Below are 13,068 nucleotides of genomic sequence, written 5' to 3'. Positions count from 1 at the left end.
AAATTCAATTATTCCTCAGCGTGTGCTATTTTTGCATGTACATTTTACCATCACACTGAAAATGTATTTATTCTAAAACGATTGTTCTTCAATATATCTGGCAATTCATAAGTGTTTGTAGAAAATTAATAATTTTATCAAAAGTAAAAATACACTCAAGCTTGTTGCATAATTGTAAGAAACACTACAGGGGGGGGGGGGGGGGTTGAATTTACTAATCCTGGGTTGTGCAAAATCTGGTACAGCTCTGCATAAAAGAAAACAATTAGCTTCCAGGTGTTTTTTTTCCAAGGCCTAATTGAACCAGCTGAAGTTACAAGCCAATTGGCGACCATTGCACACCTGTACCAGATTCTAAAGTGGGGTACACAAGAAGAAAACAGAGCAAATGTTCGTCCTGATTTTTCTCGATGTTTCACAGCAAGCCCGGAAAGCGAAAAAAAATACGAATATATGTACGAATATTCTCACGAAAATTATTGTATGACAAAGGCTTTTTTTTTGTTGTTTATTGTTTTTGATCATGCGCAGTCCTTAATTTTCTGATTTTACTCGTACGAAAATCGTTCGTTCTGTTCCAGTACTAATTTTTTTTGTAGATTGTCCCTTCGGGATTTTTTGTACGAAAAGTCGGACTTGGCTGTCGAAAGTTGTGTACACACTATGCGAAAATTCATTGGATGAAATAGTTCGCCCCATTTGTTATAATGTGTTCCAGTTTAGTAAATCTCCCCTATATGACTGAGGAACTGGCCATGTCTGTGTGTTGGAGCAGAGTTGCCTGATCTGCCATTTTATAACGTCATAAAATAGTTTCAAATGACATATGCAGACCGCCTGTGACCACTAAAAATTACCTGTGTGACTGCCTGTTAGAGAGGGAAACTTTAAGCCAACAGAGATGCTTACTTCTGCCTATATCAGTAAAGCGGTTGTAACCCCCAAAAAATTAAAATTTAAATAAATATGAACAGCATAGTGTTGTTGCATTGTAATTTGCCCTTTTCGTTGTTCTAAAATACCTGGTTGATCATGCATGTTCATATGTACCCCTTATGTGAACTGGCTACGGTAATCATGGCTGCTGATCCATGATACCATAATCAGTTTACGTGCCTTCCATCATCCCACAGTCTCTCCCTCTCCCCCTCCCTGCCTGTGTAGTGAGAGCTGATCTCCCGGCCCCTCCCCTCCTGCTGCTATTTCTGCTGAAATACCTAACCCCATTACTTTGTATCTCCTCCCGTTTCATGAAGATCTAATGTACGCTGTGTCAGGTTTTTTTTTTTTTATTATTATTATTATTATTATTATTATAGTCCTAAATACCTCCTTTTACAGCGCTGCTCTGGGGTCATGTGACCTCCCTCTAGTGGCTGACTGACGTCAAGGTGAAACTCCTTAAAAGCAGTAGTTCCGCGGGAAAACGTTTTTTTTTTTTTTAAAGACGTTTTTGTAAAGCCTGATGGTTACAACGAAAATTGTACTCACCAGTCTCCTAGTCGCAGCCGCTACCAGGACTATTTCCCCCAAAAGTAGATTTTATAAAAATTGATGATGGACATTGCCATCTTAACTGCTGGCACTCTGAATCCCACCTGTATTATCTTCCGGGATGCGGTGTCTCCTGAGAATCCCAGGAGACGCGCTGTGTTTGAAATCCCGCGATATCTCGCGGGTCACGTGACTAGTCACAGCGGGGAAGTGTCCTTTTCAGGACGCTGCCGGCCGTTGTCCTAGCAACTATGCAGTGTGACGGCGAGCCGCGCCGTCAACACTGCATAGTTGCTAGGACAACGGCCGGCAGCGTCCTGAAAAGGACACTCCCCGCTGTGACTAGCCAGACTAGTCACGTGACCCGCGGGTTTTGAAACACAGCGCGTCTCCTGGGATTCTCAGGACTCACTCCCGGAAGACATAGCGCTGATCGGGGTTTTTTCGAAACCACGCCTACTCCCGCGGGGAAAAGTGAGTGACAGCTCACAAAAGGCCCTCATTCCAAGGTAAGGAGGCCTATTAAAAAAAATAAAAACGGATAGATACAGTACTATGGCTGCTGGTTTTTAAACAGCAAAACTTGACAATTAGGGTGAACCTCCGCTTTAAATCAAGGAAGAAAAGCGGAGGAGGGTTGAGAAGAGGAATTTAGGATTATATATATTTTTTTTTTAAGTTAGAGGAGATGATCTACTTTTTATAGATGGAAGATTGCTTATTACAAGTCGGGTTTATGAATAAAAATACATGCTGCAGGCTAGATATTTTCTTAAAGGTGAAAGAGGACTTTTATGTTGTAGCAGCACGGGCTGGCTCCCAATTTGTTTTTAGGGGGGGGGGGGGGGCAAACAAACTGGAAAAAACTGGAAAAACCCATCAAATGCAGCCTCTGTGCCCAGAATATGTGCCCATCGTAGGCAGCCCCTGTGCCCATGCTTTGCGCTCCAAATACACATTTTAGGGGCCGATTAGAACCTATGGCTCCAATCAGGTGCTTTAAAAAACACCCCCTGTCGCTGGGAATCAGGTGCCCGGCCGAAAAGGGGGCCAGACGCCTGAATTGGGGGTGGCTACAGTGGCCATGGATAGATTCATGGCTATGCATAAATCTATCCATCTACACAGAGGAGGGTGGGCGTGATGCACCGTCACTGTGTTGTAAGCTTTATTTAATGTACCTATGTAAAGCTTCAACTTTCAAATCCAAATGTTGGCTCTCATTGACCTTCAGTGATTCAAGTGGTTTGTTCATGAATCATGCTTCAGTGGGAAGTGATTCATTTTGCCTATGTAACACATAAGCAATTTGAACACCACAGGAGTAATATTACTAATGGCACACAAAAAACGTAGCATTAAGGTTTCATTTATGAGTGGGATCTGCTTGCAAACAAAATATGAAAAAAAAAAAAAGATTGAAGGCAGAAAATGTGAAGGTGTGTGGCCAGTCTTACAACATTTTCCATTGTACCCCATCATGATTTCATATAATTGCAGCAATTCTCAAAAAAGCACACACGTATCTCAGTACAATTCTATTAAAACCCTTGGCGCTATAAAATATAGGAGGTGTTCTGCAGTTCACAGAGAGTAGCCTTAGCAGAATTGATCGGATTCCTTGGGATATCTGTGCAGAAGAGGCACTGTCTTTGTATTTCTGGGGATCAAAAAATAAATAAAAATAAAGGATTTTTGACTTGCCTGAAAACTCCCTTTATTGGCGCTTGTAAAGGGACACAAGAGGATATTCAGAGACATAGGGTTATGCAGTCACTTTCAGAAGAATGGACACTGGCAACCAATCAGAGCTACAGCAAAACCCTGTCAACTCTTAGCATGCTTCAGTTTTGTAGCACGCGGTAAAAAGAGATGTACACAGGAGCAGAGGGGTGGAGCCTATGTTTTACAGGTAAATAACCACCAAACACTTTGAGGGAAAAAAAAATGAAACCAATCATTTAAAAAACATCATTATATCATTATATTCATGTAAAAAAAAAAACACACGCACAAGGTGTAATTCATAAAACCAATGATATTGATTCCCACAGGCACATCATAAATAATACCCTGCATACAATCTCCACTAGATCAATGTCTGTTTCTTAATAGAACATGATTATAGTGACTCCATTTCTGATCCCCCCCTCGTAGAATAGGTCCTCTGAGGTATCAGTTGATTATAAGCAAATGTGAGGTTACCCCTCAACACATTTTGAAGCATGGAGCTTCATCAGGAGAGCAGAGAACAAAAAGTTTGCAGACCAAAAGGACGGAGGCGGGGGGGGACAGGGAGCATAGGGGAAGGAAAAGCCAAATCGCTAAAAGGAACAGCGCAGAAGACCCTGCAGGAAGGATGAAAATTGCATCAGACAGACAACGCGAGGCAGTAGCTGCAAGATAAATTTAAACAGATCATACCGCTGCCAGCGGTGGAGGGAGACCTCCTTAAAATGTTTTGGAGCAGAAGAGAGAGAGAGCACCATGTTCTATTTAAAGTGAAAGAAACCACCTTAGGTAAAAAGAAGGGCATGGGCCTCAATACCACACTGTCCTTGTGCAATTCAAGAAAGGGCTCCTTACAGGTTAAGGCAGCCAACCCGGATAACAAAGTAATGGCAACGAGAAGGCCACATTGTGCATGAGGGTCCCTGAAAGGTTTGAAAGGCGGTCTCTGTAGGGGGAAGTTGGCTCCCAGGGATACAACCCCTTGTGGTCATCGATGGTAGTCTAGAGGAGCCTTGATGTGCCTCTTCATTAAGAACCAACCCAAATTTACCCATGCATGGCTAGTTTACTGAACTGCAGAGGGAAAATATCAGGTCTCACGCCCTGCAAAGAAAGACTGCTCTGTGCGATAAAACTTTGTAAATCTCAGGGCTGAATGGTCAAACATAAAAATGCATTTGGCAGGTAAAATAGCTCATATATTGAATCTGTGAATTTAGTTCTCCTTCACAGGGAAAAGATATGATTTGAAAATCAAAATGTAAATATATCAAACAACATTTAAATTATAAGTTAATGTGCTGCAAGAATGCACGACAAACGCATATAATCCAAGAAACAAAGGGAGCATTCGTGAAGAATGATGCACAGGCTAAATACTGTAAACCACTTCAACCAATAAAAATGGCATTGCTTCTAGTACAGTTTAAAAAAATGACTAAGGACTTCTTGATATATGCAAAAAAAAACACATAGTGATGATCTACAAAGTGCAGTAAACCGTAGCAACCTGATTACAATTTACTGTAATCAGCACAGTGAAATAACTAGAAATTAAAGAGATGAATTTATACTGCCCTTTATTGGACTGGGAAGCTTGTATGCAACTGCAGTTTTGATTACTCCTCCCACAGTACATCAGGTTAATAGAAAGCCTCATGTATAACCTAAAGCAAAAAGTATCTGCACAATCCCTTTGCAGCGGTTTTCTATTTGTGTGTATATATATATATATATATATATATATATATATATATATATATATATATATATATATACACACATGTACATATATACATATACACACACACACATACATACAAACACACACACACATAGTAGGTTAAAAATGGAAGTGCTGTGGATCTGCAGATGTGCTATGGAAAGCCAGCCCTAATGGGCCACAAATACTACAGCAATGGAGACAGAACTGGCCCCTCCCCTGTTGGAGCCATGTTTTCATTTTTTGAACATTATTAACCACTTAAGCCCCGGACCAATATGCAGCCTAAAGACCCAAGGTGTTTTTACAGTTCGGGACTGCGTCGCTTTAACAGACAATTGCGCGGTCGTGCGACGTGGCTCCCAAACAAAATTGGCGTCCTTTTTTCCCCACAAATAGAGCTTTCTTTTGGTGGTATTTGATCACATCTGCGGTTTTTAGTTTTTGCGCTATAAACAAAAATAGAGCGACAATTTTGAAAAAAAAGCAATATTTTTTACTTTTTGCTGTAATAAATATCCCCCAAAAACATATATAAAAACATTTTTTTTCCTCAGTTTAGGCCGATACGTATTCTTCTACCTATTTTTAGTAAAAAAAATCACAATAAGCGTTTATCGATTGGTTTGCGCAAAATTTATAGTGTTTACAAAATAGGGGATAGTTTTATTGCATTTTTTTTTTTTTTTTTTTTTTTACTACTAATGGCGGCGATCAGCAATTTTTTTCGTGACTGCGACATTATGGCGGACACTTCGGACAATTTTGACACATTTTTGGGACCATTGTCATTTTCACAGCAAAAAATGCATTTAAATTGCATTCTTTATTGTGAAAATGACAGTTGCAGTTTGGGAGTTAACCACAGGTGGCGCTGTAGGAGTTAGGGTGCACCTAGTATGTGTTTACAACTGTTTGGGGGTGTGGCTGTAGGAATGACGTCATCGATCGTGTCTTCCCTATAAAGGGAATGACGCGATCGATGCGCCGCCATAGTGAAGGACGGGGAAGCCGTGTTTACACATGGCTCTCCTCGTTCTTCAGCTCCGGGGAGCGATCGCGACGGAGCGGCTATAAACAAATAGCCGCGCCGTGGTCCCGGATCGCTCCCCGAGCGGACCCGACCACCGCATGTAGCGGGGGGGGTCCCGATCGGACCCCCCACCCGCTAATAGGCGAGGACGTACCTATACGCCCATGTGCCTGTACGTGCCATATTGTGGACGTATATGTACATGCGGTGGTCCTTAAGTGGTTAAAATGCACATATTAGGCCTGAAGACATAAAACACACAAAACATTATATATTTTCTGAAACCACTCTGAAAAATAAAAATCTGTAGTAGCTGCAATTTTTTTGTATCACATGATATTTAAACTGCTGTTTATTAAATGTATACTTTCAGTAAATAAACACTCAGAGCCGGTTCACACTGGGGCGACTTGCGATCCGACTTCATGTCGCCTCAAGTCGTCCCAAATCGCGCTGTAGAGAAAAACAATGGAAGTGAATGGGAGCGGTGTTAATACACACGACTCAAGGCGATCCGACTTCAGAAAAGGTTCCTGTACTACTTCAATCCGACTTGTAGGCGATTTGTACCCATTGATTTCAATGGAAGTCGCCTCAGAAGTCAGATCACTGTCTTAACTGAAGTGACTTTCCAGGAAGATAACATACATTTCTCAGGCAAACCTCAACTGCCCCCTCCCTCCCCCTCCCTCTCCCAGAGCTGATTGTTGTTTTATTGGCCACTGGAAAGTCTCCTGTCCTGGAGACGACTTCAAGTTGTGTTGTAAATCGCCCCAGATCGCCCTGTGGTTCATGTTCAAGTCGCGTCGGAGTCGCCTCTGAAAGTCGCGCTGGAAGTCGTGTCACCCTAGTGTGAACCCCCTAGTGTGAACCGACTCTTAAATTATTGTTAGTGCACAAAACACAATCCAATACCCAATTGTTGGTAAATATAAAAGATGAACCTGTATCATGAAAACAGATGCCAAATATATCAAGCTTTAAAATTGCACAAAGCTTTAAAATTGCCCAAAATTTTCCACAAGTGATGTTTTAAAAGTCTTTAGTTTACAGTAGCGATAGTGAACCTGTGGTGTGCATGGGGGCGTAGCCTGGTCGGAGTCCAGGCTGAGGATGCCACTTAATTTATTGCAGTAGGACACCATAGATGTGCGACTTCTAGGGGTTACCCTTTCTTCCTTGAACCTTTGCAGGACAGGCTCCATCCCCTGTAAGCACTCTAGAAGCAGCAGCAGATGCACTGTGTACATACCCCCTCCCTATCGAGCCTGAGCGGCCCACATACTTTTCCTAGGTCACGCAGAGCCCTCTCCATGGGCACACCAGGAAGCAGAGCACACACTGACTGGCCATCCATACAATCTGTATCGTGTCCACACCACACCCTTCATCTAACTACATCTCCCACAAAACTCTGGGGCCAGGGGTGACACATCTGGGGTGGGCATGGATGGGAGGAAGCGGCTCCCAGGCTACTCTGGGGCCAGGACAGATGTGTCCAGGGTGGGCATGGACGAGAGGAAGCAGTTCCCACACGGCTCTAGGGCCAGGGGTGATGTGTGAGTGGGAATGAGCTGCCGGGTTGGACGCTGGAGCCATGTGAGATTTTTAATGTGGACATGTTGTGTAGGTAAAATATTCCAGGAACCGCTTGTGGCACTACATACATTAAAATGGCTCGGGGCACATTATTAAGCCTGCATTTCGCCAGCCAGCTCTAGGTTATGTCACCTAGAATCCAAATGATTTATCTTTTCAGGTGTTGGCATGGTTTCCTGAGGGATGAACAAATTAAAATGACATTGCTTTTTGGAAGTACAAGTTGTAATGGAATTGATGTACACTTCCGTTTTTACATTGCGGAATGTCAGGAACCTTGAGATTTTCAATGTGGATTATACTGCTAGTACCATTATGCAAATGCCATCATCTCCACCTCTAACACACCCCCCCCCCCCCCCCCCATGGTTGCTAATGTATGCAGACAGGTGGCTGGCACAAGATCAGCAAAGGCGACTTTGACATGCGTGCTGTGACTTAAAATATGCCTTCACACAAGTACCGATCAACTCTACTGGAGCTTCCAGTCTAATATCTGTTGGTCTACAGAGTTAAATTACCTGTTTACTTGAATGACCCAAGTTCTTAAGAGGGTAAGAAGAGGTGCAAGTATCTTTGTGAATTCTGGGTGCAGAGGATAGGCTAAATGGCAGGGCAAAAATTCAGAAGTGTTTCTTACAAACTGCAAAGCGCAGGAAGTATTGCGCTGACAAGTGATGTGGCAAGTGACACACTGCATCCGCAGACATGTGATGTGGCAAGTGCCACACTGCATCCGCTGACATGTGATATGGCAAGTGGCCCGCTGCATCCGCTGAAAAGTGACGTGGCAAGTGACACGCTGCATCTGCTGACAAGTGACGTGGCAAGTGACACGCTGCATCCGCTGACAAGTGACGTGGCAAGTGACACGCTGCCTCCGCTGACAAGTGATGTGGCAAGTGACACGCTGCATCCGCTGACAAGTGACGAGGCAAGTGACACGCTGCATCCGCTGACAAGTGACGAGGCAAGTGACACGCTGCATCCGCTGACAAGTGACGAGGCAAGTGACACGCTGCATCCGCTGACAAGTGACGAGGCAAGTGACACGCTGCATCCGCTGACAAGTGACGAGGCAAGTGACACGCTGCATCTGCTGACAAGTGATGTGGCAAGTGACAAGCTGCATCTGCTGAAAAGCGACGTGGCAAGTGACAAGGTGCACCTGCTGACAGGTGACATGCTGCATCTGCTGAAAAGTGACACACTGCATCTAGTGGCCGGAGACAGTGGCAAGTGACACGCTGCATCTAGTGGCCGGAGACAGTGGCAAGTGAAACACTCAGGGCTCCCAGCTGATATAAAATAATGGACGTGGGGGCCTTTTGGTGGGTGTGATTTTTTTTGGGGGGGCAGCATTTCATTCTTAGACACAGGCAGCACAATGTCTTGGGGCAGCCCTGCCTGCAACCCATGGAAAGAAAATTGTACCATGTACAGACTGCTTTAAGTTACTTCCCAGTCCAAACCTTTGTGAAGAAAACAATGCCAACATTAAATGCTTGTACTGTGGTTAGGTAAAGTGAATTAGGTACTAAGAACTGAACAGATAAGTGAAAAAAATTATTCTGACTGAACACAAAAATATTCAACAATTCACTGTAAAAAGGTGGTTACCTACCTGCTCCTAGGGAGAAACATGGACTCCTTGATAAACACAGATCCAGATAAAAGGATATACCAGCAGGTACCAATATCATCAGGGCTAAAATAACAGAGAGAAAACCAATCAAAAGAGGTACTGCACAGTATAATATTAGAAACATAATAAATATGCTATAAATCTGTAGTTCTGTGTCTGGTGTTTAACAACATGACTTCACAGGATGTATACATAGACAATTCATCTAATATCTACTGTAAGATGACAGGGTGTATTGCTCAAGCCTGGTAATACAAAGGAGAATTCGAGATAGGAAGTGAGACCTACAAATTGTGTTGTCATACATTTCCCCAATTTCTCAACTTCATTTTTCCAAGTACTAGGCTCCCATCTACTTCCCCTGTCACTACCATTTAATACTTGTATTTCAGCGCAGCTTACCTAGAATATCATCAAAGTTTAATGTTCAGCATTATGCTTAGGGGAAAAAGCCCTATGATAGTGAAGGCATCACAGCCCAGCCTGTGGTCACATATGAGCGTCTATCCACCTAGTGGTCACAGAGGAAGTGCCAGGGTCAATATCAGTTATCAGATGGCCCCTTGGGTTGTGTATATGCACGTGACTGCCTGCTCCTGGGGATTTTCCTTTATTTTTTCTTCTTGCATCAACAATGCTTTACTGTTTAAAGGCCAGGTATCTGAGCCAAAATGCTTTAATCAAGCCACTGTATTAGAGTGTGGGAACCGCTCATACGTATATACTTGCTGATTGACATGACTTTTCAAACAATAAGCTCCGTTATTCTGCTTAATTTACTAAGCACAGGTGCTTAAGGGAAGAGAAAATGCAGACTGGTACATATACTTACAAGCACCTATGTATGTAATTATATTCTTTGCACGTAATGATATATCCATGACAAAATTATTCAGGCACAATGTAACGAACGTCAAGACTACAGACTTTTTTTTATAAATTTTTTAGGTCAGAGCCTCCATCTGTTTTTTATTTATTGCTCCCAAAATTTCAACTTAAAGTGGTTCTAAAGGTTGAAGGTTTTACCTCTATTCATTATATACATGAAGGTAAACACCCACCCAATACTTACCCAAAGCCCAGTGATCTTCACAAAGTGGTTGCTCTCCCTGGTCTCTGCCTCTCTGCCATTGGCTCCCACTGCTGTCAATCACAGCCAGTGAGGAGGGATTGTGGGCAGGGCAAAAAGCCCCATTCTATGTGTCTTAAGGACACACAGAGCGGGACTCAGGAGCAAGCACTTGCTATGGGGGCACTCTGAGAAGAGAAGGAGTGCTGGCGGGAAATCTAAGGAGGAGGTTTGGCGCTGCTCTGTGCAAAACCATTGCACAGAGCAGTCAAGTATAACATAACATATTTAAAAAATAACAATTAAAAAAAAATTAACCTTTAATATCACTTCAAGCAGAATGGCTTCACTTCCTATATACTAGAGACATTCATTTCTGTCCCAGTGACTAAACAATTTTAACTTGAGATTCAATTTATATTTGAATTATTCAAGTTAACTATTAACTACGATATATACATTATTATTATACACGATTTATATAGCGACAACAGTTTATGCAGCGATTTACAATGTATAGGGGGGACAACACAATTACAGTACAGTTCAATACAGAAGGTGCAGGAGGGCCCTGCTCATAAAGCTTACATTCTAAAGACAGGGGGTGGTGGTACAAAAGGTAATAGCTGCAGAGAATGATGTGATGGGGTTGGCTCAGGGACAGTTATTAGGTGGATGTGGTATAGGCTTCCTTGAAAAAATGAGTTTTCAGGTATCTCCTAAAGTTGGACAGGGTAGGGGCTGATCGAACATACTAGGGCAGGGAGTTCCAGAGGATAGGAGAGGCTCTGGAGAAGTCCTGAAGGCGAGCATGGGAGGAGGTAACAAGGGCGCTAGAGAGCAGGAGGTCCTGGGAGGAGTGGAGGGGACAATTTGGGCGATATCTGCAGATGAGGTTGGTGATGTATGTTGTGAATGGCCTTGTATATTATGGTTAGCATTTTGAATTTTACACGGTGAGGTAGGGGAAGCCAGTGAAGGGATTGGCAGAGAGGGAACAGCAGTCACGGATCGGTTAGTGAGGTGTATTAGTCTATACATGTTCTCCTTTTTATGTTTAAAATTACCAATAACCACAAAACTTCTTTACTATGAGATCAAATCGTTTTCTCAAAAATCAAATCAAAAAGGTAAAAAATAAAAAACAAAATATCCAAAAATTTAACATTTGATACAAGAAGATATTTTTGGGTTCAGCCCACCACCACCACTAATAAGCTAAACATCAATTTTTAAAAATGTCCTAAGAAAAGTATAATATGATAAAAAGTTTCTTCTTTCTACAATCTGTGCATGTCTCAATATTCCTAATTAATATGTTTATTGTGAATTCTCTTGCGTCTGCAGTAAGTAAAACATCTCACGCCTTTATATCTGATTGAGAGCATGGCAAGCCCTTGGATTTATTTAGTCTCTTCTAGCAGTAAACACTTTATATAGGAAAAGATCTGAAACAAGGCTTGATTTACTGCAGTGCAGGTCTGGCATGGTTCCCATACAAGTTTGCCAATCCTTCACTTAATAGGAGGTATAATACACCTTTGGGGAGAGCAAGATAGAGATAGAATAGCCCCTCCTGCACTTTGCATTATTAAATATGCTGCTGGATGACTTTCACACTGCCTTCTGAACAGGCCAGGAGAATGAAGAGGTCCGTCAGATAATTAGAATGCTGAAACAATGTCCTACCTAACCTGTCTTTTATGCACAAGTTATCTCAAAATGTTTCTTGTCCATCTCCACTTAAGCACATTTTGTGAAAATAACAGGATTAAAGGATCTAAAGGGAGTAAAATTAGAACAAATAGATTACAAATCAGCAAGTTGCAGGGTTTAAAGAATGCTCCCAATTACATGAAAATGGTATGCCTTTTAGAAGTAGGTTTCAGCTTCATATAAAACTTACTTCAGACATCATAAAGAGTATTATATGAAGAAGAAAGGTGTGATGGATTCAGCCAGCTATTGGCACAAGTGTAAATTGAAGGGGTAGTGTGATCTTGGCACTGCAGAAGATACCCATAAGGATGACTAGAACTGCCCACTGCTTTTATTGTATGAGAAATCAAACTCACATGAATCAATTAGACACATGTAAACATTACCAAAAAAAAAAAAACACAACAAAAAAACTCCTGCTGCAAATACAAAATAATGCTTTATCATTCCACTTACAGTCTAGGCAAAGATCACATGATCTCTGGCTACCAGGTATAATGTGGGTAAAGGACATGATTAAATACCACAGTCATTTTTTTCTTATTTAGATAGTCTTCATCAGCTAGGAGGACCATCAGGACGCAAAGCCCAACGTAACGGGCAAATCAGGAAACAAAGCCTGCCTATGCAATGAGCAAATATGGCTCCTATGCAGAAAATAACTACAAATATATACAAATCAAAACATTTTTTTTAAACATTACACATACTACTTTAAGCTGATCACTTGTATATCCAGCAAGAAAACATTTAGGCCCCTTTCACACAGGCAATACCGATTAGGTCCGCCTGTCATTTTCCAGCATTGCCTTAAAGGGGTGTTTCCAGGCTTTTTTTTATGTTTATTAAAAGTCAGCAGCTACAAAAAGTATAGCTGCTGGCTTTTAATAAAACATACACTTACTTGTTCCTCGGTCCAGCAACGTGCCACTGGGAGCTTCGTTCCGCCCCCCCCCCCCCTTCACCGCCGGCGCCTCCACTGCAACTGTGGGCACCAAGCCGTGACAGCTTTCGGCTTCACGGCCGGGCACCCACTGCACATGCGCGAACAGCGC

General features: G+C 42.3%; 1 protein-coding gene across 11 annotated transcripts in view; it reads right to left on the bottom strand.

Annotated features, from left to right (window-relative positions):
• Positions 1-13,068, bottom strand: part of RAPGEF2 (Rap guanine nucleotide exchange factor 2) — a 336,977-nt gene that overhangs the window by 174,272 nt on the left and 149,637 nt on the right. For all 11 annotated transcript variants that reach the window (XM_040332432.1, XM_040332519.1, XM_040332527.1 and 8 more), the window contains exon 4: positions 9,205-9,288. In XM_040332432.1, the coding sequence (XP_040188366.1) occupies positions 9,205-9,288 (84 nt within the window). The remainder of the gene's footprint in view (positions 1-9,204; positions 9,289-13,068) is intronic.

The sequence above is a fragment of the Rana temporaria genome, chromosome 1 (genome assembly GCF_905171775.1).
Source record: "Rana temporaria chromosome 1, aRanTem1.1, whole genome shotgun sequence".
Taxonomy (NCBI): domain Eukaryota; kingdom Metazoa; phylum Chordata; class Amphibia; order Anura; family Ranidae; genus Rana; species Rana temporaria.
This window is presented reverse-complemented; position numbering and strand designations above follow the sequence as displayed.